Genomic DNA, 24,297 nt, shown 5'->3' with positions numbered 1-24,297 from the left:
CAATGCCAGCAAAACTAAAGAGCTGGTAATTGACTTCAGGAAGAAAAGTACTGTACACACCCCTGTCAGCATCAACGGGGCCGAGGTGGAGATGGTTAGCAGTTTCAAATTCCTAGGGGTGCACATCTGCAGAAATCTGTCCTGGTCCACCCACGTCGACACTACCACCAAGAAAGCACAACAGCCCCTATACTTCCTCAGGAAACTAAGGAAATTCGGCATGTCCACATTGACTCTTACCAACTTTTACAGATGCACCATAGAAAGCATCCTATCAGGCGGCATCACAGCCTGGTATGGCAACTGCTCGGCCCAGGACCGCAAGAAACTTCAGAGAGTCGTGAACACCGCCCAGTCCATCACATGATCCTGCCTCCCATCCATTGACTCCATCTACACCTCCCGCTGCCTGGGGAAAGCGGGCAGTATAATCAAAGATCCCTCCCACCCGGCTTACTCATTCTTCCAACTTCTTCCATCGGGCAGGAGATACAGAAGTCTGACAACACGCACAAACAGACTCAAAAACAGCTTCTTCCCCACTGTCACCAGACTCCTAAATGACCCTCTTATGGACTGACTTCATTAACACTACACCCTGTATGCTTCATCCGATGCCAGTGCTTATGTAGTTACATTGTATATGTTGTGTTGCCCAATTATGTATTTTCTTTTATTCCCTTTTCTTCTCATGTACTTAATGATCTGTTGAGCTGCTCGCAGAAAAATACTTTTCACTGTACCTCGGTACAGTGAAAACAAATCCAATCCAATCCAAGAGAGATGGGATGGACAAAGGAGGCAGAAGCCGAGTGGATGCACGCAGAGGAGACCCCCTCAAGGGGACCGCCCCCCGGGCCGTCGCCAAGGCGGCTCTCCCAAGAAACACTCCAGCAGCCCAGTGGTGATAGCCACCTCCAGACGTGGAACTAACTACGGCAGCAATTCGGACTGACCAAAATATCCGACAAAGCCCCCATCTGCAATAACCACAGGTTCACACCAGCACTCACCGACGCCACCTTCAAAAGGTGGAGACAGGATGTGGGGGACATTGACAGTCAGGGACCTATACACTGACGGTAGGGTCACAACACTGGAAGAACTGATGCAGAGATTCCAACCAGCTAAAGGCAACAAACTCAGATACCTGCAGCGACAAAACTTCCTCAAGGAAGGAGACAAGGACATAACCACGACCACCATGACAGACACTATTGGAAGAGCTACTGGGCGCAGACATCCTAGGCAGAGGGAACTGTAGTGACATGTACGAACAACTGCAAGAGAGGACCGACACCGAACTGGACACGACAAGGAGGAAATGGGAAGACGACTTGGGGTTCGAAATAGGGTGGGGATTCTGGAGCGACGCACTGCACAGGGTCAACTCTCCCTCCGAGGCTCAACCTAACGCAGCTAAAATTGGTACACAGAGCCCACTTGACCAGAACCCGAATGATCAGGTTCTTCCCAGAGGTGGAGGATAGAGGTGAACCCTGCCAAGGAGGCCTGGCCAACCACGCCCACATGTTCTGCTCTTGCCCCAGACTTGGTGGGTACTGGACAGCCTTCTTCGAGGCAATGTCCAAAGTGTTAGGGATGAGAGTGAAGACATGCCCGAAAGTGGCAGTCTCTGGGGCATCAGACCAGCCAGATCTCTTCATGGGGAGGAGGGCGGATGCCTTTACCTCTCTGATCGGCCGCCGTAAAATTTTGCTCGGCTGGCGATCAGCAGCACCACCTAAAACTGCAGACTGGCTTCCCGGCCGATCGGAATTTCTCCAAATGGAGGGGGGGGAGGGGACAGGGAGAGGGGAGCTGGACGGGGGGGGGGGGGGGGGGGGGGTCAGGGAGAGGGGAGCTGGACGGGGGGGGGGGTCAGGCAGAGGGGAGCTGGGCTGGGGGGGGTCAGGGAGAGGGGAGCTGGGTGGGGGGGGGTCAGGGAGAGGGGAGCTGGGCGGGGGGCGGTGTCAGGGAGAGGGGAGCTGGGCGGGGGGGGTCAGGGAGAGGGGAGCTGGGCGGGGGGGGTCAGGGAGAGGGGAGCTGGGCGGGGGGGGTCAGGGAGAGGGGAGCTGGGCGGGGGGTGTCAGGGAGAGGGGAGCTGGGCGGGGGGGTGGTCAGGGAGAAGGGAGCTGGGCGGGGGGGGAGGGTCAGGGAGAGGGGAGCTGGGCGGGGGGGGTCAGGGAGAAGGGAGCTGGGCGGGGGGGGGGGGGTCAGGGAGAGGGGAGCTGGGCGGGGGGGTGGTCAGGGAGAAGGGAGCTGGGCGGGGGGGGAGGGTCAGGGAGAGGGGAGCTGGGCGGGGGGGGGGTGGTGTCAGGGAGAGGGGAGCTGGGCGGGGGGGGGTTGTCAGGGAGAGGGGAGCTGTGTGGGGGAGGGGAGCTGGGCTGGGCGGGGGGGTTAGGGAGAGGGGAGCTGGACGGGGGGGGGGTGTCAGGGAGAGGGGAGCTGGGGGGGGGGGAGCTGGTGGGGGGGGAGCTGGGCAAGGGGGTCGGGGGGGGAGCTGGGCAGGGGGGTCAGGGAGAGGGGAGCTGGGTGGGTGGGTGGGGGGGCGGATCAGGGAGAGAGGAGCTGGGCGGGGGGGTGGCTCAGGGAGAGGGGAGCTGGGCGGGGGGGGGTCAGGGAGAGGGGAGCTGGGTGGGGGGGTCAGGGAGGGGGGAGCTGGGCGGGGGGGGTCAGGGAGAGGGAAGCTGGGCGGGGGGGGGTCAGGGAGAGGGAGCTGGGTGGGGGGGGTCAGGGAGAGGGAAGCTGGGCGGGGGGGGTCAGGGAGAGGGAAGCTGGGCGGGGGGGGTCAGGGAGAGGGGAGCTGGGCGGGGGGGGTCAGGGAGAGGGGAGCTGGGCGGGGGGGGGTCAGGGAGAGGGGAGCTGGGTGGGGTGGTCAGGGAGAGGGGAGCTGGGTGGGGGGGTCAGGGAGAGGGGAGCTGGGCGGGGGGGTCAGGGAGAGGGGAGCTGGTTGGGGGGGGTCAAGAGAGGGGAGCTGGGCGGGGGGGGTCAGGGAGAGGGGAGCTGGGCGGGGGGGGTCAGGGAGAGGGGAGCTGGGTGGGTGGTGGGGGGTCAGGGAGAGGGGAGCTGGGTGGGTGGGGGGGTCAGGGAGAGGGGAGCTGGGGGGGTCAGGGAGAGGGGAGCTGGGCAGGGGGGTGTCAGGGAGAGGGGAGCTTGGTGGGGAGGGTCAGGGAGAGGGGAGCTGCGCGGGGGGTTCAGGGAGAGGGGAGCTGGGTGGGGGGGGTTCAGGGAGAGGGGAGCTGGGTGGGAGGGGGGTCAGGGAGAGGGGAGCTGGGTGGGGGGGGGTCAGGGAGAGGGGAGCTGGGTGGGTGGGGTCAGGGAGAGGGGAGCTGGGTGGGGGGGTCAGGGAGAGGGGAGCTGGGCGGGGGGGGGGGTCAGGGAGAGGGGAGCTGGGTGGGGGGGGTCAGGGAGAGGGGAGCTGTGCGGGGTGGGTCAGGGAGAGGGGAGCTGGGCGGGGGGGTCAGGGAGAGGGGAGCAGGGTGGGGGGGGTCAGGGAGAGGGGAGCTGGGTGGGGGGGGTCAGGGAGAGGGGTGCTGGGTGGGGGGGGTCAGGGAGAGGAAAGCTGGGTGGGGGGGGTCAGGGAGAGGGGAGCTGGGCGGGGGGGGTCAGGGAGAGGGGAGCTGGGTGGGGGGGTCAGGGAGAGGGGAGCTGGGCGGGGGGGGGTCAGGGAGAGGGGAGCTGGGTGGGTGGGGGGGCGTCGGGGAGAGGGGAGCTGGGCGGGGGGGGGGTCAGGGAGGGGGGAGCTGGGCGGGGGGGGGTCAGGGAGAGGGGAGCTGGGTGGGGGGGGTCAGGGGGAGGGGGGCTGGGCGGGGGGGAGGGTCAGTGGGAGGCGAGCTGGGTGGGGGGGGGTCAGGGAGAGGGGAGCTGGGTGGGTGGGGGGGCGCCGGGGAGAGGGGAGCTGGGCGGGGGGGGAGGGACAGGGGAGCTGGGTGGGGGGGGGGGTCAGGGAGAGGGGAGCTGGGCGGGGGGGGGGGGGGTCAGGGAGAGGGGAGCTGGGTGGGGGGGGGTCAGGGAGAGGGGAGCTGGGCGGGGGGGGGGTCAGGGAGAGGGGAGCTGGGTGGGGGGGGTCAGGGAGAGGGGAGCTGGGTGGGGGGGTCAGGGAGAGGGGAGCTGGGCGGGGGGGGGGTCAGGGAGAGGGGAGCTGGGTGGGGGGGGTCAGGGAGAGGGGAGCTGGGCGGGGGGGGGGGTCAGGGAGAGGGGAGCTGGGTGGGGAGGGGGTCAGTGGGAGGCGAGCTGGGTGGGGGGGGGAATAGGGAGCATTGTTTGCTGAGCCAGATGGCGACAGACTGTTATTAGAGAAAGCGAAGAAGAAGCCTTTGTTTCTGGACAATAAATGAAAACGAACGGCAATTTTTTTTGTTTTTTGAAAGTGTGAAAACAGAGGGATGTGCGCAACAAGAAAGTGTGGAAACCAGTGGAGCTTCTAAACGATTGGAAGTGGTTCAAGCAGGGGAGTGCATAAATGAAATGAAAATCGCTTATTGTCACAAGTAGGCTTCAAATGCAGTTACTGTGGAAAACCCCTAGTCGCCACATTCCGGCACAAGCAGGGGAGTGTGTAAAGCAGGGGGGTGTATCAAGCAGGGGGGTGTATCAAGCAGGGGGGTGTATCAAGCAGGGGGGTGTATCAAGCAGGGGGGTGTATCAAGCAGGGGGGTGTATCAAGCAGGGGGGTGTATCAAGCAGGGGGGTGTATCAAGCAGGGGGGTGTACAAAGCAGGGGAGTGTACAAAGCAGGGGAGTGTACAAAGCAGGGGAGTGTACAAAGCAGGGGAGTGTATAAGCAGGGGGGTGTATAAAGCAGGGGAGTGCGTAAAGCAGGGGAGTGCGGATAGTAGGGGAGTGCGTAAAGCAGGGGGAAGTGGTGGGGGGTGGGATGGTGGGGTGGGGGGGGTGTGGGGTGGGGGTGGGGGTGTGGGGTGGGGGTGTGGGGTGGGGGTGTGGGGTGGGGGTGTGTGGTAGGGGTGTGGGGTGGGGGTGTGTGGAGGGGGGGGGTGTGGAGGGGGGGGTGTGGAGGGGGGGGGCGTGTAAAGCAGGGAAGCGTGTAAAGCAGGGGAGTGTACCAAGCAGGGGAGTGTACCAAGCAGGGGAGTGTACCAAGCAGGGGCGTGTACCAAGCAGGGGTGTGTACCGAGCAGGGGCGTGTACCGAGCAGGGGAGTGTACCGAGCAGGGGGGTGTACCGAGCAGGGGGGTGTACCGAGCAGCGGGGTGTATCGAGCAGCGGGGTGTATCGAGCAGGGGGGTGTATCGAACAGGGGGGTGTATCGAACAGGGGGGTGTATCGAGAAGGGGGGTGCATCAAGCAGGGGGGTGCATCAAGCAGGGGGGTGCATCAAGCAGGGGGGTGCATCAAGCAGGGGGTGCATCAAGCAGGGGGGTGCATCAAGCAGGGGGGTGCATCAAGCAGGGGGGTGCATCAAGCAGGGGGGTGTATCAAGCAGGGGGGTGTATCAAGCAGGGGGGTGTATCAAGCAGGGGAGTGCATCAAGCAGGGGGGTGCATCAAGCAGGGGGGTGCATCAAGCAGGGGGGTGCATCAAGCAGGGGGGTGTACAAAGCAGGGGGGTGTAAAAAGCAGGGGATGTACAAAGCAGGGGGGTGTACAAAGCAGCGGGGGGTACAAAGCAGGGGGGTGTACGAAGCAGGGGGGTGCACAAAGCAGGGGGGTGCACAAAGCAGGGGGGTGCGGATAGCAGGGGAGTGCGTAAAGCAGGGGGAAGTGGTGGGGGGTGGGATGGTGGTGTGGGGGGGGGGTGGGGTGGGGGGGGTGTGGGGTGGGGGTGGGGGTGTGGGGTGGGGGTGTGTGGTGGGGGTGTGGGGTGGGGGTGTGGGGTGGGGGTGTGTGGTAGGGGTGTGGGGTGGGGGTGTGTGGAGGGGGGGGTGTGGAGGGGGGGGGTGTGGAGGGGGGGGGGCGTGTAAAGCAGGGAAGCGTGTAAAGCAGGGGAGTGTACCAAGCAGGGGAGTGTATAAAGCAGGGGGGTGTATAAAGCAGGGGATGTACAAAGCAGGGGAGTGTATAAAGCAGGGGATGTATAAAGCAGGGGAGTGTATAAAGCAGGGGGGTGTATAAAGCAGGGGATGTACAAAGCAGGGGAGTGTATTAAGCAGGGGGGGTGTATTAAGCAGGGGGTGTATTAAGCAGGGGGTGTATAAAGCAGGGTGGTGTATAAAGCAGGGGGTGTATAAAGCAGGGGAGTGCATAAAGCAGGGGGATGTATCAAACAGCGGGATGTATAAAGCAGGGGGTGTATAAAGCAGGGGGGTGTATTAAGCAGGGGGGTGTATAAAGCAGGGGGGTGTATAAAGCAGGGGGGATGTATAAAGCAGGGGGGATGTATAAAGCAGGGGCGGTGTATGAAGCAGGGGGAGTGTATGAAGCAGGGGAGTGTCTAAAGCAGGGGAGTGTATAAAGCAGGGGAGTGCATAAAGCAGGGGAGTGCATAAAGCAGGGGGATGTATCTAAAAGCGGGATGTATAAAGCAGGGGGGTGTATAAAGCAGGGGGGTGTATAAAGCAGGGGGGTGTATAAAGCAGGGGGGTGAATAAAGCAGGGGAGTGTATAAAGCAGGGGAGTGTCTAAAGCAGGGGAGTGTCTAAAGCAGGGGCGTGTATAAAGCAGGGGGGTGTATGAAGCAGGGGGGTGTATGAAGCAGGGGGGTGTATAAAGCAGGGGGGTGTATAAAGCAGGGGGGTGTATAAAGCAGGGGGGCGTATAAAGCAGGGGGGTGTATAAAGCAGGGGGGTGTATAAAGCAGGGGGGTGTATAAAGCCGGGGAGTGTATAAAGCAAGGGGGGTGTATAAACCAGGGGTGTGTAGAAACCAGGTGAGTGTATGGAACCAGGGGAGGATGCACAACAGGAGTGTGTGTAAAATGAGGAGAGTGTACAGCAGTTGAGTGTTCAAACCAGATGAGTGTGAAACCAGGAGAGCATGTAAACCAGGGGAGTGTGTGAAACTAGCGTGGTGTACACCATGGGATTGTGTAAATCAGGGGATTGCTTCACAGTGCCAGGTTCCAAGGTTTGATTCCCGCTTGGGTCGCTGCCTATGCAGAGTCTGCACGTTTTCCCTGTGACTGTGTGGGTTTCCTCCGGATGCTCCGGTTTCCTCCCACAAGTCCCGAAAGACATGCTTGTTCTGTGAATTGGACATTCCCCCAATATTTTGTTTTCTGACTTGTCTCAGTAGAAACTTACGAATAATTCTGTATTTTTAAATCAGTTGTACTATCTGACTTTTTACTTGCACCAAAGGTTCACAACTTGTGAGGTTAAAGTGCTTCTGACACATTTTAATCCAACAAAGTTACAAAAAAGGGCAAATGGATACTTACACATTGCTGAATCTGTACCTAATTATTTCTATACTGATTACTTTACGAAAAGCTATTATCACAACAAGTTGATCCAACGTTCCATGATATGGCGGGGGGGGGGCGAATTCTGGAAAATGATTCCACCTGCCCTCTCGTGTATCACTGTTGGATTGGACATGTTTATCTGGGACTTGAGGTGAATGTGAGTGTGACTGCTTCTGTTCTCTGTGACGGTGGAGTTGATGTTGTGTCTGTGTCTCTGCAATGTTGGATTAATATTGTACTTACTGTCAGTTAGAAGGAGACGGCGACACATACATTTTGCTGAGGAATCATCATCTTGTTCTTGGAACTCATTTCTTCATCGTTGAACTAGGGGGAAGAAAGCATTACTCTTGTAAATCAGAGTCAGATGAGGCCAATGATAGATCAATCTATTCTTTCAACTGATAATCACAGAATTTATAGGGCAAAAGGAGGCCATTCGGTTCATCGAGCCCATCTTTGTAAAGAGCGTTCCACGCCTCCACCCTTACCCAGTAACCCCACCTAACCATGTGAAATGGAATGAAAATCGCTTCTTGTCACAAGTCGGCTTCAAATGAAGTTACTGTGAAAAGCCCCAAGTCGCCACATTCACGTTGCTGAGGAATCATCATCTTGGAACTCATCTCTTTATCTGTTGAACTGGGCGGAAGATACCATCTCTCTTGTAAATCAGGATCAGATGAGACCAATGATAGATCAATCTATTCTTTCAATTGATAATCAGTAAAATAAAGAAAATACTCTCCAAATCCTAACCCAGAATCAGACAAATAAGCCAGGCCCAGAAAGAGCTCTCCCTTCCCCCCGCTCACTCCAAGTCCCGGAACAAGATCGTGCTCCGCTGCGCCTCTTGCAAACAGCGCCCGATTCTCCCTGAACTCCCCCCGAGTCAGTAATGATCTCTGAGCCTCTTTGCTCACACTCCCAGATGGATGTGCTGCTGCAATGAGAACGCTGTTCCTGGGCTGGAGGGGCTGCACATGCGCTCTCACCCTCAGTGAGGACAGGCAGGGGGCGGGGTTACGCCGGGCATGCGCAGATCCCCGCAGTAATTGCGCATTGAGAATCAATGGAAATATTCCTCATTTCACTGTCATCACATATAGAGCAAAACCTCCTATAGAGCCCGTGTTGGGGGCACTGTGTGTGGGGGGTTTTATCGGGTTTAACAACTGTCATAATATTTTTGTGTTGTTTTTTTTTTCTTGTGTTTTCTTCCCTTGTGAGTGATGACCTGCTGCATTTATCTCCACGCAGCAGAATTAAAACCCTGCATCCACCGACTATTCTGGAGTGATGCACGGCGTGACAACTAAAGAAAAAATACAAAAATTAACTGAGGGACAAAAGCAAACCGGGGGGTGCTCCAAAAAGAAAGCAACTGGAGCAGAGCCCAAAAAGGAATCAGAAAGGAAACGGAAACGGAACAAAACCCGTTAAATTAAAGTGTGAAAATCAGGGTTGATGAGGCAGTCCAACCCCTACGGTGGCCACCGAGCACGGAAGGCCTCAAGTGTGCTCGTGGTCACCACAAGCTCCCACTCCAGGGACACCCGGCCGCGAACGAGGCTGCGGAGGAGGGGCAGACAGTCAGGCCGGACGACCCCCTCGGTCGCCCGCTGCCTGGACCTATTAATGGCAAGTGTGGCCAGGCCCAGGAGCAGGTTCACAAGGAGGTCCTCCGCCTTCCCCGCTTCCCCACCTTCCCACACCAGATGTCCATAGATCAGGAGCGTGGGGCTTAAGTGCAAAGAAAATCTCAACAACAATATTGTCAAAAAAACTAAAAAAGGAGTGCAGCCTAAGACAGACAACAAACACATGCTCCACGGTCTCCACCAGGCCGCAAACATGGCAGGTCTCTGGGGAGGCCGTGTGGTGATTTAACCGATGGTTGCATGACACTGCCTTGTGCAGCACCCTCCATCCCAGGTCCCCAAGTCTTATAGGGAAGACGCCTCCGTAGAGGGAACTCCAGTTGGGACCTCCGCTGCCGGACTGCAGCAAGGCACGCCAAGCCGTGTCCGGATTGCGGGCGAGGGCAAGGAGGTGGAAGGTGTGCAGTAGCAGGCCGTACAGGAAACACATCTGCGCGGTACGAAAAGGCACGGGGGGTGTCGACATGAAGCGACTGGGGTTGTGGGGTACCGGCGCCCGGAAGGGGTTCCGGGGCCTGGGACCAACGTGGCATTCCGTCCGAGCAGGGGTCCGCTCAGACGGGATGCCACCGCACAACTGCGCCGTCTCGAGTCCAAGGGGCCGAGCACAACCATTTTGAGGCCTCGGATGGGCTTGGCCGCGTGCTGGGTGGACACAGCACCGTGCTCGGCGAGCTCGTAGGGCGTCATCCAGTCCACTACTCTGCCACCCTGCACGTCCCAGATCCTGGTCACCCCGACATCCACAACCCTCCGCTCCGCCAGCCACCGGAATGGATATTGGCGGAGGTGCGGATTCCTGAGCAGCGGCTCCTTTACGAGAGCCACTACTCCTGACAGCGGAGAGCTGTGGCACGTGGGGACCCTGTTCCAGACTTTGAGATGGTCCTGGTACAAGACGGGCAGCGCCAACAAAGAATTCTGAAGACCTTGCTGGTCAACGTCGTAGTTCAGGCCGTGCACCTGGCAGAAGAAATATGTCGCCCGGGCACACCATCGTGGAGGAGGCTCAACGTCCAGGTATCGCTGCAGAGTCTGAAGGTGGAAAGTCGTGATCTGGATGCGAAGGCACACCAGCGCCTGACCGCCCTCCGCAAGCGGGAGACTCCAGACCTCCGCAGCGACCCAGTGCAATCCATTGTCCCAGAAGAACCGAATCAGAGTTCTCAGGATGCCTGTCACAAAGTCAGGGGGAGGGGTCAAAGTGACCAGCCGGTACCACAACATGGAGGCTATCAGCTGGTTTATGATGAGAACTCGACCCCTGTAGGACAGCACTCGGAGCAGTCCTGTCCAGCGTCCCAGGCGAGCGGTGACCTTGGTCTCCAACTCCTGCCAGTTCACCGGCCAGGCTTCCTCTGCCGGGCAAAGGTGGGCTCCCAGGTCGAGGATGTTGGTCCAAGTCGATGTTGGACCGGCTCCAGCTGAAGGCCTGAGCTCCTCTGGGAGGGGGTCCATCTGCCACGGACCGACCAGGTGTCCGGAACATTTTAGCCCGGTTGATCCCAGCAGAAGATGAGGCGGAGTACACAGCCTGGCACTCTCGCATCCTCCGCAGGTCACCGGGGTCAATGAACATGAGCAGCACATCATCAGCCTAAGCCAAAACGACCACCGCCATGCCCAGCTCACGCAGAACCAGCCCCGACAACCTCCTCCGCAGGAGGCGCAGGAAAAGCTCCACGCACAGAGAATAAAGTTGGCCGGGCAAGGGGCAGCCCTGACGCACTCCTCTCCCAAAGCGAAGGGGCGCGTCAGGGAGAGGTTAACCTTAATCAGACACTCCAAGGCAGCGTACAGTAATCGGATCCGGGTGACAAAGTGCGTCCTGAACCAGAAGGCTCGCAGAGGCCCGAGCAAATATTCGTGCCCCACCCTGTCGAACGCCCTCTCCTGGTCAAGAGACAGGAAGGCGCTCAACATCCCAGCCATCTGGGAATGATGGATGTCCCGGACCAGATGGATATTATGGTAAATGGTGCGGTCCGGGACGGTGTGGGACTGTCAGGGTGGATCATGGTAAATGGTGCGGTCCGGGACGGTGTGGGACTGCAGGGTGGATCATGGTAAATGGTGCGGTCCGGGACGGTGTGGGACTGTCAGGGTGGATCATGGTAAATGGTGCGGTCCGGGACGGTGTGGGACTGTCAGGGTGGATCATGGTAAATGGTGCGGTCCGTGACGGTGTGGGACTGTCAGGGTGCATCATGGTAAATGGTGCGATCCGGGATGGTATAGGACTGTCAGGGTGGATCATGTGGTCCAGCACAGGGCCAAGGTGCAAAGACATGACCTTGGCAATTATTTTGTAGTCCGTGCTGAGGAGGGAGACCGCTCACCTGTTTTTGGGTCGGCGGAGATCCCCTTTCTTGGGCAGCAGGGCAATAACGGCCCTGCGCCACAAAAGGGGCATCTCCCCGGTCACGATACATTCCCCAGGACCCCCGCGTAGTCGCTCCCCAGCACGCACTGAAGAACTCCACGGTCAGCCCGTCCAGCCCTGGGGTCTTGCTGTCGAGGGCGCCGGTATTGATGATTGACGGTTTGGTCGAGACCCCGACGCCCTCCGGGCCGACCTGCGGCAGGTCCTCCCACAGAACTCTGCAAGCGTCCTCGCTGCACGGATCTGCAGTAAAGTGGTCAGAATAAAAGTCCCTGATTAGGGTCCTGACCCCCTCCGGATCCGAGACGAGGGACTGTCGTCGGCCGACTGGCCCTGCATCTTCTTTCCAACGAGTAGAACGGGGAGCCACGGTCCATGTCTGTCAGGAGACGGATCCGTGACCTCACATACGCGCCGTGGGACCCGAAAAGTTGCAGGTCCCGCAGCACGCCAGTCTTCTCCCCGTACAGCAGCCCCAGGGTGGGTCCTCATCGGGCTGAGCGAGACGTGACTCCAGATGGAAGACTTCTTCAGCCAATTTGGCGATCGTGGATTTCCGCCCCGGCATCGACCGCTTCGTGTACCCCTGACAGAAGGCGCGGACATGAGTCTTGCCCACGTCCCACCATAGCCTCAAGGAGGGGAAGCCACCCTGCTTCTTTCTCCAGCCGGCCCAGAAATGGCGAAGCGATTCCAGGAACCTCTTGTCCTCCAGCAGCAGGTTGTTAAAGTGCCAGTACGCAGACCGTGCCTGAGCGCGGAGCTGGCCGAGCCCCGCCCACACCAGGTGGTCATCCGAGCACGGCACCTGCTCCACAGGCCGTCTGAACTCTGGGCAAGTACGTCCTAGAAATGTAAAGACGGTCGATTCTGGACGCTCCCAACAGAGGGCCCACAAATGTGTCCACCTGAGATTCAGGATGGAGAGTTCTCCAGGCGCCCGCCAAGTCGAAGGACCTGACCAGGTCCCTTAACTTCATCACCGCCTGCGTGCTGCACTGGACTCTACCACGGTCCTTGTCCTGGAGGGTGCAATTGAAATCCCCTCCAAGGATGATGCACTCGCCCACAGGAATGGTGCCAAGAAGAGTGGACACTTTGTCAAAGAAAGTTGTTTGCTGCGGCCCGGCCAGGGAGCGTATACATTCACAAAGTGACGCACCACGTCCCCGTCGAGGACCGTTAAATGCAACAGACGGCCTGGCACTGGCTCCTTGACCCTCCAGCTCTCTGGCTGAAAATGTGGAGCCAGCAAGATAGCCACCCCGCCCGAACGTGGGGCCAAGTGACTCATGAAGACTCCCCCTTGCCACTCCAGGGTCCACTTAGCTTTGTCCCCCGGAATGGCGTGGGTTTCCTGCAGGAAGCACACCCCGTACTTTGCGTCCCGGAGGACAGAGAAGCACTGGAAACGGTGATGTGCCGTGGATGTTGAGTCTGGCTATGGTTACCTCCAAGTCAGTTGTAGCGTGTGTCCTTCACCAATCACCCATAACTCTGCTCAGAGGGAGTAGAGGGTTGTTGCCCCCTCCACTCCCTCAGGAGCCCCGCGAGGAACAGAACAGCTTGGCGCTGCTCCCTCTGGTCCGAGTCGATCCCACCCCAGGATCTCTCAGGCGGGTTCCTCGCAGGCCCCCCCCCCCCCCTCGATTCAGAGTCCGTGGCTACACCGACCCCGCCGTCGATGCCGGGCCCTCTGACAGACCCGGAAAGATCCCCGGGAACAGCTCCGGGATGGATTCTGGGCTCCTTCGCATCGTCTGCTTGGGCCTTGTGAGCGGGGAGCCTTCCTCCCTGTCGCCCGCCCACGACCCGAAGATATAGGGGCTCTGATGGCTGCCGCCGGCCCCCAGCGATGAACAAAAGGTAATTGGGGAGTAATGTAAGCATTGGGGGGGGGGGTCTCGTCTCCGCCCGCCCCCAGGCCTCCCTGCTCGGGGGACGATGGCAGCTCGGTCGCCTCGGCGGCACTGGAGGCTGCTTTGGCCTTTTTAACGGGGCTGGGCATCAGGGTGATGGAAATAAACACAGGAGATACTCAACCCCGCTCGCCTGGGGAGGGGGGAGCGAGATCCACCACAACCTGCAACCCAGGCCGCTGACGCTTGCGGGGGGCAAGCTGATGTTGCTGCGGGGCCACCACTGCTGGAGGGCCCTCGGCAGCATCCCCCCCCCCACCCTCTGCAATGCCCCCCCCTCCGCATCGCCGAGCCCCTGGTACTGTGGTGGGGCCGGAACAGCATCCAGCTCGGGACTGTACACAGGGTCCCCACCGCCCTCCGGAGCCCGTGTGTTGGTCTCTCCAGGCCCCTCATGTTGTTGTGAGGTGGCGGCGGCATCGCGAGGTGAGGCTGCGGCCTCTGTGTTGGTTGGGACGGGCACGGGGTCAGTACTCGTGATGGGGCCAAGGTGTGGGTGGGCCCGGTCCGACCATCGCGCCGTCTTCCGTTTGGCCTTTTTAGGCCGCCAACAGCCGAGGTGTTGTCAGGGGCCGGCTGCTGGGCAGACAGAGGTGGTAGAGGAGAGGGGGGCAGTGCCAGCCATGGCCGGCCTGGAGATGGTGTTGGCAGTGGCCGTTAGGGTGGGGCAGTTCCGGCGAATATGCCCCAGCCCACTTCAGGCATGGCACCGCATGCCATCCGCAGACCAGATCACTTTGTGGTCCTTCCCTTGGTGGGGAGCCACAAATCCTCCCTCCATGACCTCCTCCCGGGTCAGGCAGACAAAACCCTGACGCCGGAAGGAGTATTCATGACAGAGGGAAGTGTCCCGCAGGCCGAGTGTCAGCGGCGCCACCCCGGACCAGACCTCCCCCAGGAAGTTGAGATGGGGGAGGAGGAGCTCGGTGGGGAGGTAGAGCGGGACGTTTGAAGGAACGACACATTCGGCAGTGGCCTCCAGTGGGTCCAGCGCCACGTGTCCCACACCCACTGTGAGCCCCCTTTCCAGGACACGGTAGACCGCCTGCTCGGCCCGCAGGAAAAACACGGCCTTACCGTACATCCTAGAGGCGGCTACGATGGCCAAAGGGCTGATGACCCCGGCCATCGCACGAGTGCACGCCTTGATGGCCATGGTTGGGTGGGCATAACATTTGACCCCAAGTTGCTGCGTTAGGAGGCGGAAGGGCGAGGAGGCTGTCTTCCCCGCAGAGTGACTTGTCCGCCCTGCCCCCAGCAGAGTGGAGGATGCCCCTGGGTTACTGGCCCTGGTACGGCATGGCCTTGTAACTGAGATCAGGGTACATGGGGAACGACGTGGCCCCACAACAGCAGGTGCCACAAGGGAAGGAGCTGCAGGGCAACAGCAGATAGTCACTGTAAGCGGGGCAGCGTTCTTCAGCCCTGGAGGGGCCGAAATCAATGTCCCAAGCTGCCCCACACCCGCCACAGGGGGTGGGAATGGTGGGCAGACGGCACTCTTCAGCCCTGTGGGGGCCCGAAACAAAGTCCTTTTCTTAACAGCAGCCGCAAGCGGTCCCACTCCCACCTCAGGCAGAGGGGCGGGAGGACCAAAGGCAGGGTCTTCACCCCGGGAGGGGAAACAGCACCAGGCCCCATGGGGTCCCACCTCAGGGAGAAGGGTGGGAGGACAGAGGTCAGGGCCTTCACCCCGGGAGGGAGCAGCAACAGGCCACAGGTAGTCTCACTCCCACCTCCAGCAGCAAAGCAGCTGCTCCACTCCCGCAAGTCTGAGACCCTGTGTGTGTGTGTGTGTGTGTGTGTGGCTGCAAGTGGCCCTGCGCCCTCGGGCTCAACCAATCACCTTTGTAGCTGTGTGTTTGTCCCAACGAGATATTCAATTTGCAGTCATTGCCTGCAGCTTGTTTGTTATTACACTGTCACTCAGCCCCTGAAACTCTCACTTTCTGCAAACTAACATTTCACTGACTGGCTTCATTTTCACCCCTTTCCAATTTGAAATTGAATTTGATTTGAACACTCCCCTGGTTTACACAGTCAACTGAGTCACACGTTCTCCCCATGTTTCCTCTGGGTGCTCCGGTTTCCTCCCAGTCCAAAGATGTGCAGGTTATGTGGATTGGCTGTGCTAAATTGTCTTTAGTGCCCAAAAAAGGTGAGGGAAGGTTTCCGGGGAGGGTGGAGGTGTGGGGATAGGGTTTAGGTGTGAGCTTAGGTAGTTGGGGAGGGCTGGTTTAGCACAGTGGGCTAAGCAGCTGGCTTGTAATGCAGAACACGGCCAGCAGCGTGGGTTCAATTCCCGTGCCGGCCTCCCCGAACAGGCGCCAGAATGTGGCGACTGTGGCTTTTCACAGTAACTTCATTGAAGCCTACTTGTGACAATCTATTATTATTAATATGCTCTTTCCAAGGGCCGTTGGAGACTTGATGGGCCGAATGGCCACTGTAGGCTCGATGAAATCTATGAACTCAGCTCCAGTTGAAAGCTTCTCCAGTCTCCACTTGAATTGTTGACAAACAGTTCGGAGCAGTTTGCAGCACTTTCTCTGTAATGAGCACCATGACATACTGCCAAACCTGGATTTTAAAATTCTTCTTCAGTAACTGCATGTTTACCAATAATAATTCGAACAATGTATCAGTGCGCAGGTCTCTTCTTGTAGCATGAGACCTGGTCTTGTCCTGATGTCTGAAACTGCCTTTTCCATTCTGCTTCAGTTATAAATATTCTTATCTGTAACATATGTACTACATCAATGACATTCGATCAGTTAGTCCTGGTAAATGAAGGATAAGTGGATGAACTGAATCAGCAGAATTTTACAGAGCAGTACTTTTAAACTGTTTTAACCTGCGACCCATTTTAACCAACCGGCCATCCTTTGGGACCCATGCTGGCCAGCCTTTGGGACCCACACCAGCTGACCTCCGTGACCCACTATGTTCTCTTACCTTTAATCCAGTAGGTGAACTTGCTTGGTCCTTATGATCTCACTCCAATCAGGTTTAGAGGAGAGGGCAGTGCGTGTATCAGGTGCAGAGTTCAGCTGGTTCCTGTGTGCTGTCTTCATCCTTTTGAGGATGAAAAATCCAACCTTGAACATGTAGATCCTTGTGATGTGTAATAGCAAAAGAATGCTTGTTTTACTCCGTACTGGATACTCCTCGGAGACGCTATGCCAGAATTCTGAAAACCTCATGGAGTTGTGCCGTATTTTTAATGTGCTGTCACAGGTAAGGTGCAGAAGCTCAGTTTGTACATTTGGAGTCAGCTATAAATCAGTAAATTGAGTCTGGGGTCTCGAACTCAAAGGGAGTTTTCACCAACTAATTCTCTCTCAAAATCTGAAACTTCTCCTCTGGAAAATAGCGATATAAACTGTTGTTCAGCGCAGCCAGTCTATCGACAGTTCCCTTCCTAACCGTTTTCTTCGAGATGTCATTGCAGTGTGGGGAACATGTAGTAGGTTTGGCTTTCTACGCGCAGTTGCCTAACGTTCAATTACTTTTGGAAAGCATCAAATTCTTCACAGCGCCAAAAGCAATCATCCTCCTTCCCTGACAATTTGCGGTTCAGTGTGTTTAGAATTGAAAAGATGTCTGGAAGGTAAGACATAGAGAGCTTCCACGTTTCATCAGCAAACAAATCAGCCAGAGGGGATCCTGATTTGCATTGGCACAATTTATAAAGACATACCTTCAAATATCACCTTTATTCTGCTGTGTTCCTGTTTCCAGCTTCTTCTTAATGGGTTGTTGAGCAGAGGCCGTGGAGCTCACCCCAGCTCTGCTTTGTGTTGCTGTGGACTCTCCTCAGCGACTCTCTCCCACAGATTTAGATGTGTGATCCGGGCCTGTTTGTGTCTCTGACCCTCTCTTCCTTATTACAAAACCGTCCATTTTCAATTCTTCACAGCTGCCAGCTACAAAATGGAGGATCTGCTCTCTGGCGCCGCTTCAACCTGCTGTTGCTTCAAAGAAGCTGCCCTTGGACAGCCCGGTGACGTCAGGAGGAGGCGGTCCGGCCCGCTGTGTACCGCGCCTGCGCACTGCCTGATCGGGCTGAGTGGGCACGCATGCGTGGTATCGCCGGCACCCGGGACAGTCCCTGGAGAGTGACGTGTTATTACCAGCAGAGAGAATGTGCTGCTGCCGGCAGAGGGAGGCCCAGAGTCAGAGCAATGTGTCAATTAGGGGAATCTGACTGGCCACAGAAGTTTGTGGATGGGAGGGGCAGTTGCTCTAATTGGGTACCTGAAACAACCAATCAGATGCTCGTCGATGTCTGAGCATTCTAAATTCACCAATGGTGACTTGGTCTCTCACCCATCCTTCATTAACATAGTTCACTGAGTTAGTCGAGAAAAGAACAGTTGTGTGGCAATTCTCAGTTATTGTGTGTCTGCAGTTTGCTCTGACCATGGCTGAGGACAAGAAAGCTCCAGCTCCCAAGAAGGGCGCTAAGAAAACCCAGAAGAAGGTACCAGTGAAGGGCAACAAGAAGAGGAGACGAGCCAGGAAGGAGAGTTACTCCATCTACATCTACAAAGTGATGAAGCAGGTTCACCCCGACACCGGCATCTCCTCCAAGGCCATGAGCATCATGAACTCCTTCGTCAACGATATTTTCGAGCACATCGCGGGTGAGGCTTCCCGCCTGGCCCATTACAACAAGCGCAGAACCATCAGCTCCCGGGAGATCCAGACCGCCGTGCGCCTGCTGCTGCCCGGGGAACTGGCCAAGCACGCCGTGTCGGAAGGGACAAAGGCGGTGACCAAGTACACCAGCTCCAAGTAAAACTGTTCTCAAACTCATCAAAACCCAACGGCTCTTTTAAGAGCCACCCACAATTTCTGCAAAGCAGCCAAACTATCATATTTTCAATTATCAGTTTAAGAATAGCCAAATCCGTTCAAATAGCGTTTCACTGGAACATAACATCCTTCGTGCCTTGATAATAAAGTCCCATCATTTCGTGACTGCTCGGTGACGCTGTGTGTCTTTGGTTTCTGACTTGGTCATATTCGGTCCCTGTCGCTAGATTTGGAGAGACAATAGAACTGCAAAACCTCCCTTTCAATTTGTGTTCAGGTTCCGAAAAACCTCCCTTTCCATTTATGTTCAGGTTTACTCAATAATCGATCAGTTTATTTGGAGCACACCATTGGTGTGGGAAAACTCCATTTCAATACTGACACGAGCTCCAAATTGCTCACTCCAGTTTTAACACCGAGGAAGCAGTATACAATATGGAAACAAATTATAAAATTTTCACTTGGCTGGAAATTAGACATTCTGTCGGCGACTGAGAGCGTTTTAAACAGCAGCCAGATTAAACCCGACTGGACTCCAAATTGGAAAAAATTTTGAAGACAGTTTCAGATCTAAATCCACGTTCTGCAGATTCAAAACGTTTCCAAAGATGCCCCCGGACATGCTGAGTTTATCCAGCACGTTCTCCTTAATTCACATTTGCAGCAACGCATTATTTTGCTTTAATTTATTTTGGGTTTGTTGTCAGTTACAGAGAAAACACGAAATCAGAAACTGATAGATGAAGAGAAACTGTGGACTAGGGATAGAGAGAGAATCCAACATTCTTACACTCAATATTCATCGACGTATTCACATTTTTTACGGTCCCTATTCAATTTTCTCTTTTTTAAATCTTTTCGCGCTCTTTTAAGCTTTGAAATCAATCTTCGGTTGGAATCTGTTTCCGCCCTCAGTACCCTGGATCCTCCTGATTGGTGCTTCAAACAGATATCTGATTGGTCACGTTGAAGCAGACTCTGCAATGTTGTTCAGATAACCAATCAGCAATGTGTGCACCGCCATTCCTCCTGAAGCTATAAGAGAAGTGAATGTGGGCGGGTTTCCTCATTCTGTGTGAAAGTGTTTGTAAGATTGGAACAATGTCTGGAAGAGGAAAGACCAGCGGTAAAGCTCGGGCCAAGGCCAAGTCTCGCTCCTCCCGGGCTGGACTGCAGTTCCCGGTGGGCCGTGTTCACAGGCACCTGAGAAAGGGCAACTATGCCCAGCGTGTGGGGGCCGGAGCCCCGGTCTATCTGGCTGCTGTGCTCGAGTATCTGACCGCTGAAATCCTCGAGCTGGCCGGCAACGCGGCCCGGGACAACAAGAAGACCCGCATCATCCCCAGGCACCTGCAGCTGGCCGTCCGCAACGACGAGGAGCTCAACAAGCTGCTGGGAGGGGTGACCATCGCTCAGGGCGGAGTGCTGCCTAATATCCAGGCCGTGCTGCTGCCCAAGAAAACCAGCGCTGGCGCCGGCAAGAAGTGAAGCGACCATTCTTTAGTCTAATAACACAAAGGCTCTTTTCAGAGCCACTCAAATTATCGGAAAAAGAGCGAATTATTTTTTGCGCCTTCCAATATTGCTCAAATAAGGAAGCCTGCGATCTAATCTATCCTGTAGAGTTTCTGCTCTGCTATTTAATGTGTAGATGTTTCTGCAATGGCTATCTGTAAGTGGGTTGCTATCTGTGACTAGTTTCTTACTCGGAGCCTCATATTAACATAATTGCTCCTTCAGAGAGAAGAGAAACTCCATTGCAAGGGAGAGTTAATTGTAATTGAGGCTTGAGCATTGGGACCAGTAACAGGAGATCGCAGCTTTTATTTGTCGATTTAGCGACTCTTAACCAGCGCCAGGACCGGGAAGAATCTAATCCGGGCTGGTTTAACACAGGGCTAAAGAGCTGGTTTTTAAAGCAGACGAAAGGCCAGCAGGACGGTTCAATTCCCTTCCAGCGTCCCCGAACATGCGGCCTTTTCACGGTTACTTTATTTGAAGCCTACTTGTGACAAGCGATGTTCATGTCATAAATTCATTCCATCCTATTAATTCTGGTATGTGATTTCAATAAAGCTTCCTAAAGCCGATGCTTATATTCGAAATCACGTCAAATGAGTATTGGGGAGTGAAGCTCCCTTCCTGACAGACTTGGTGGCTCTTAAAAGAGCCTTTGTTGCTGTTGGTGCTGAATCCGGGCTTTAGGCGCGTTCCCCGCGGATGCGGCGGGCCAGCTGGATGTCTTTGGGCATGATGGTGACTCGCTTGGCGTGGATGGCGCACAGGTTGGTGTCCTCAAAGAGCCCCACCAGGTAAGCCTCGCTGGCCTCCTGCAGGGCCATGACGGCGGAGCTCTGGAAGCGCAGGTCTGTCTTGAAGTCCTGAGCGATCTCTCGCACCAGGCGCTGGAAGGGCAGTTTGCGGATCAGCAGCTCGGTGGATTTCTGGTAGCGGCGGATCTCCCTCAGAGCCACAGTGCCGGGTCTGTAGCGATGGGGCTTCTTCACTCCGCCCGTGGCTGGAGCGCTCTTGCGGGCCGCTTTGGTAGCCAGCTGTTTGCGAGGAGCTTTGCCTCCGGTCGATTTGCGCGCTGTCTGCTTGGTCCTGGCCATGATGTGAAACTGGGTGAAACGCACACGCTGAGAATGCTGGCGCCGCTCTCTCGCTGCCTATTTAAGACATTATAGTGACCGCCCACTTCTCCTCATTGGATACAGCCCGATCCCGTGGACAAGTTTGAAAAGAGCGATGATTGGGAAGGATATCAGGGCCCTGATTGGTGGACCTACAACTGACACCCCATCAATTTCAAAAAGCCCGCCAATTTCACAGGGACCAGGAACGGATATTTGACAAAACCGAAAAAAATCAAAACTCAATCTCAAGTTGTAAATGTGAAAAACTTTTCAATGATTCCTGGTCCCATTTTTGTCTCAGATTCGACCCACTGCCTGAGCACCCGGATTAAATTCAGATTCACTCCCTGATTATTCTACAGCACACTGGGGTAAAGCTCCCCAGACTGGTGTAAAGCTCCTATTGAGGGGCGGAATTCTGTCTCATTTTTATCTTATCAGCGATATCGGTTGTTTCAATGCAAAGAGCAATAGCTATTAAAGGGAGAGTGGATTGATTCGTTTAGCGACTGTTCTGGGGGAGATGGAAGGATGAGGCGCTGTTTACAGATCAGTTATGTAAACAGTGTCTCTGATCAATGTCAGTGTTCATTGTGCGCGGTTACAGGTTTGACCTCGGAGAAAGGTTTTGTGTTTCAGACTGTATAACTATGTCGCCGAATTATACAATTTATACTGCAGACCATTCGGCCCATCGAAACTGCAGCGGCTCTTCAAGAGTGAAAACAGAAATCAATGCTCGGAAAGGATTTCCTGCTCTAACGCCACCCGTTTTAACAGGAAATCGAGGTTTCCAAGCTATGACTCGCTAAACCAGCTCGATGAGTTATTCTGCTGCCATTCTAAGGTCAGTGCTCTCAATGTGAGGATTTGGGCGGCTCTTAAAAGAGCCTTTGGGTTTTGTTAAATTGTCAAATGGATTTTCTCAGCCGCCGAATCCATAGAGAGTGCGGCCCTGGCGTTTGAGAGCGTAAACCACATCCATGGCGGTGACGGTCTTGCGCTTGGCGTGTTCAGTGTAGGTGACGGCGTCCCTGATCACATTCTCCAGGAAAACCTTCAGCACCCCGCGAGTCTCCTCATAGATCAAACCCGAGATGCGCTTGACGCCGCCACGGCGAGCCAGGCGGCGGATTGCTGGTTTGGTGATGCCCTGGATGTTATCACGAAGCACTTTGCGGTGTCGCTTTGCTCCGCCTTTACCCAGTCCTTTGCCTCCTTTCCCTCTGCCAGACATGATGCTTCTTGAGTAAAGTCGCTGCTGAATGAGAGACGAGCTGCTGCTCTTTCCTTTATTATACAGCCCGCCCCGACCTGACTGAGAGAGAGAGGCGGGGAGCAGACTGAGTGACAGACAGAGCAGTAAAATGTCTTTGATCATCCAGCTCCTCCTCCTGCCTGCTCCAACCCACATTTTATATTCCAAACAGAAGTGAAAAGAGCGCGCTGAACAACACGTACAAACTGCAACATCAGACAGCAGCTTGTTAGAAACGCGGATCTATTAAATCCAGACTTGTCAGTAATATTCCCGCCTCAGTTCGCTCCTTTCTAGAACCAGCCCAACTATCTGCACCCATTTCAACCCCAGCTCCGATTCCACCCCCACACAACTCCTCTCCCAGACGGGTTGGGAATTTTACTAACACCCCTTCCAGCTGATATAAAGTGTTTAAGTTGTGAGGTGGGATTTCTCCGCCGTGTTAACTCTTTTACAGACTCTCCCCCTGAATCTGTGAATAATGAAACTAACACAAACTGTGACTGTTCCCCCGACACATCCCCGGTTAGGAAGAGGCAGCAACATCCCTGTGTTTTAGTGCAGAGTGGGGGAGAGGCCCGGTGCAGAGCATGTCAGCGAGTGAGCGGCAATACTGGATTGACATTTCTGTCTGAAATCTGCTCCCAGCACCGGGACAGCGATTCATTGGTCGGGGGATCAGCTCTTTCCTGAGAGATGTGGGTGGCTCTGAGAAGAGCCTTTGGGTTCAGAGGTTTACAATTTGATCGTCTTCTTTCACTTCTTTGCTGGTTTCTTAGCCGTTGCTGATTTCACTTTGGGCTTGGCCCTCGATTGGGTCGGATTTTTTACGCCCTTGGTCTTTTTCACAGGAGACCTTTTCTTCGGGGCTGCTTTCTTCGCGCTCTTTTGGGGAATTGCCGCCTTCTTGGCTGCTGGTTTCTTGGGCGATTTCTTGGCTGCTGGTTTCTTGGGAGATTTCTTGGCTGCTGGTTTCTTGGGAGATTTCTTGGCTGCTGGTTTCCTGGGAGATTTCTTGGCTGCTGGTTTCTTGGGGGATTTCTTGGCTGCTGGTTTCTTCACTGAAGTTTTCGTGGCTGCTGTTTTCTTGGGAGATTTCTTGGCTGCTGTTTTCTTCACTGATGGTTTCTTGCCTGCTCCGGTCTTCACTTTCCCCCCGATTGTCTTCTTAACGATCTTGAAGGAGCCGGAGGCGCCCGTGCCCTTGACCTGAGCCAAGATGCCGTTGTCCACACTCCTCCGGACACTTTGCTTGATCTTGTTCCCCTGTTTATCCACATCGACCCCTTTGCTCCGCAGCGCCTTCTTTATGGCCTGTAAGGAAATCCCCTTGCGATCGCCGCTTTCCGCCACAATCTGGAGGATCAGCTCGCCCAGCCCGGGACCTTCTTGTTTCTTCCGGGGAACCGCCTTCTGCTTCTTGACAGCCTTGACTGGGGTGGCGGCTGGAGGAGCCGTTTCGGCGGCTGCACTGTCGCTCATGTCCGAGACTCTGCACAAAATCTCCCCGTCAATGTGGGTGAGAAATGAAGCCTCTGGTGGCGGCACTGAGCAACTTAAAGGCAGCGAGCGGACGGGGAGGAGACAACCTGCTCTCAGCTCCAGGCTGCTGCTGCTCTCTGTGTTTTTCTCTCGTCCCAAACTCTCCAATTCCACTCAAATTCCAGCTCCACAGTGTCCCAGGATAATTCCTTCCTGTCTCTCACACTCTCATGTTTGCTGTAGAAAAGGTTTCACGCGATTTGAAGGCTCCATTTTGCATTTAAACCCGTTTTACTGATGCACTGTTCGCGCTCTCTCACCCGATCGCCCTCATTTTCCCAACCTTTCCACAGAAATCTGGAAAGCAGCATCGAAACTGCCCTGAAATCCAACTTGGAAAAGTAGATGGGGAACAGGGGGATTGTTTGAATGAAAAATATTTCCAATTCAGTCCCAGAGGGATTGGGAGATCTCCTGGTCAGAGCGGACACACAAACACAGTTGGTTTCTCCTGTTTGGTCCGCCCCTTTCACACACTCTCTCTTCCACAATATTCACATCCACACACAAGGTCTGGAAATGACATTTCCCAGGGCAGAATTCTCCCTCTTCTCAACACTTGTTCCCAATCCGTGTCTTAATTATAGATTTTCTTTTTTTTTCAAATCTGAGTTTTATGCTCCCTATTTTTTGTTGATCTAAATACCCGGCAGCAGCCAGTCATATTTTTAAATCTAAATTCATTGATGGCCCACCTTTCGTGAAGGTGAAA

The 24,297-nt window shown here is 55.7% G+C and overlaps 2 protein-coding genes and 1 long non-coding RNA gene across 3 annotated transcripts in view; 1 reads left to right on the top strand and 2 right to left on the bottom strand.

The window, feature by feature from the left end:
* LOC140400158 (uncharacterized) overlaps positions 1-17,352 on the bottom strand; it is a 40,709-nt gene extending 23,357 nt beyond the window's left edge. The window contains exons 1-2 of the long non-coding RNA XR_011938071.1: positions 16,284-17,352; positions 7,609-7,692 (exon numbers count right to left, since the gene is read on the bottom strand). This is a non-coding gene — a long non-coding RNA (uncharacterized lncRNA). The remainder of the gene's footprint in view (positions 1-7,608; positions 7,693-16,283) is intronic.
* Positions 17,353-17,703: 351 nt separating this feature from the next.
* Positions 17,704-18,357, top strand: LOC140400155 (histone H2B 7-like). Its single transcript, XM_072489623.1, has one exon. The coding sequence runs from the start codon at positions 17,752-17,754 to the stop codon at positions 18,127-18,129; it is 378 nt and encodes a 125-aa protein (XP_072345724.1). The 5' UTR covers positions 17,704-17,751; the 3' UTR covers positions 18,130-18,357.
* A 4,442-nt stretch (positions 18,358-22,799) lies between these two features.
* Positions 22,800-23,525, bottom strand: LOC140400154 (histone H1.5-like). The gene has a single exon (XM_072489622.1). The coding sequence runs from the start codon at positions 23,523-23,525 to the stop codon at positions 22,800-22,802; it is 726 nt and encodes a 241-aa protein (XP_072345723.1).
* Positions 23,526-24,297: the final 772 nt, after the last annotated feature.

The sequence above is a fragment of the Scyliorhinus torazame genome, chromosome 24, assembly GCF_047496885.1.
Source record: "Scyliorhinus torazame isolate Kashiwa2021f chromosome 24, sScyTor2.1, whole genome shotgun sequence".
NCBI classification, from domain to species: Eukaryota; Metazoa; Chordata; class Chondrichthyes; order Carcharhiniformes; family Scyliorhinidae; genus Scyliorhinus; species Scyliorhinus torazame.
This window is presented reverse-complemented; position numbering and strand designations above follow the sequence as displayed.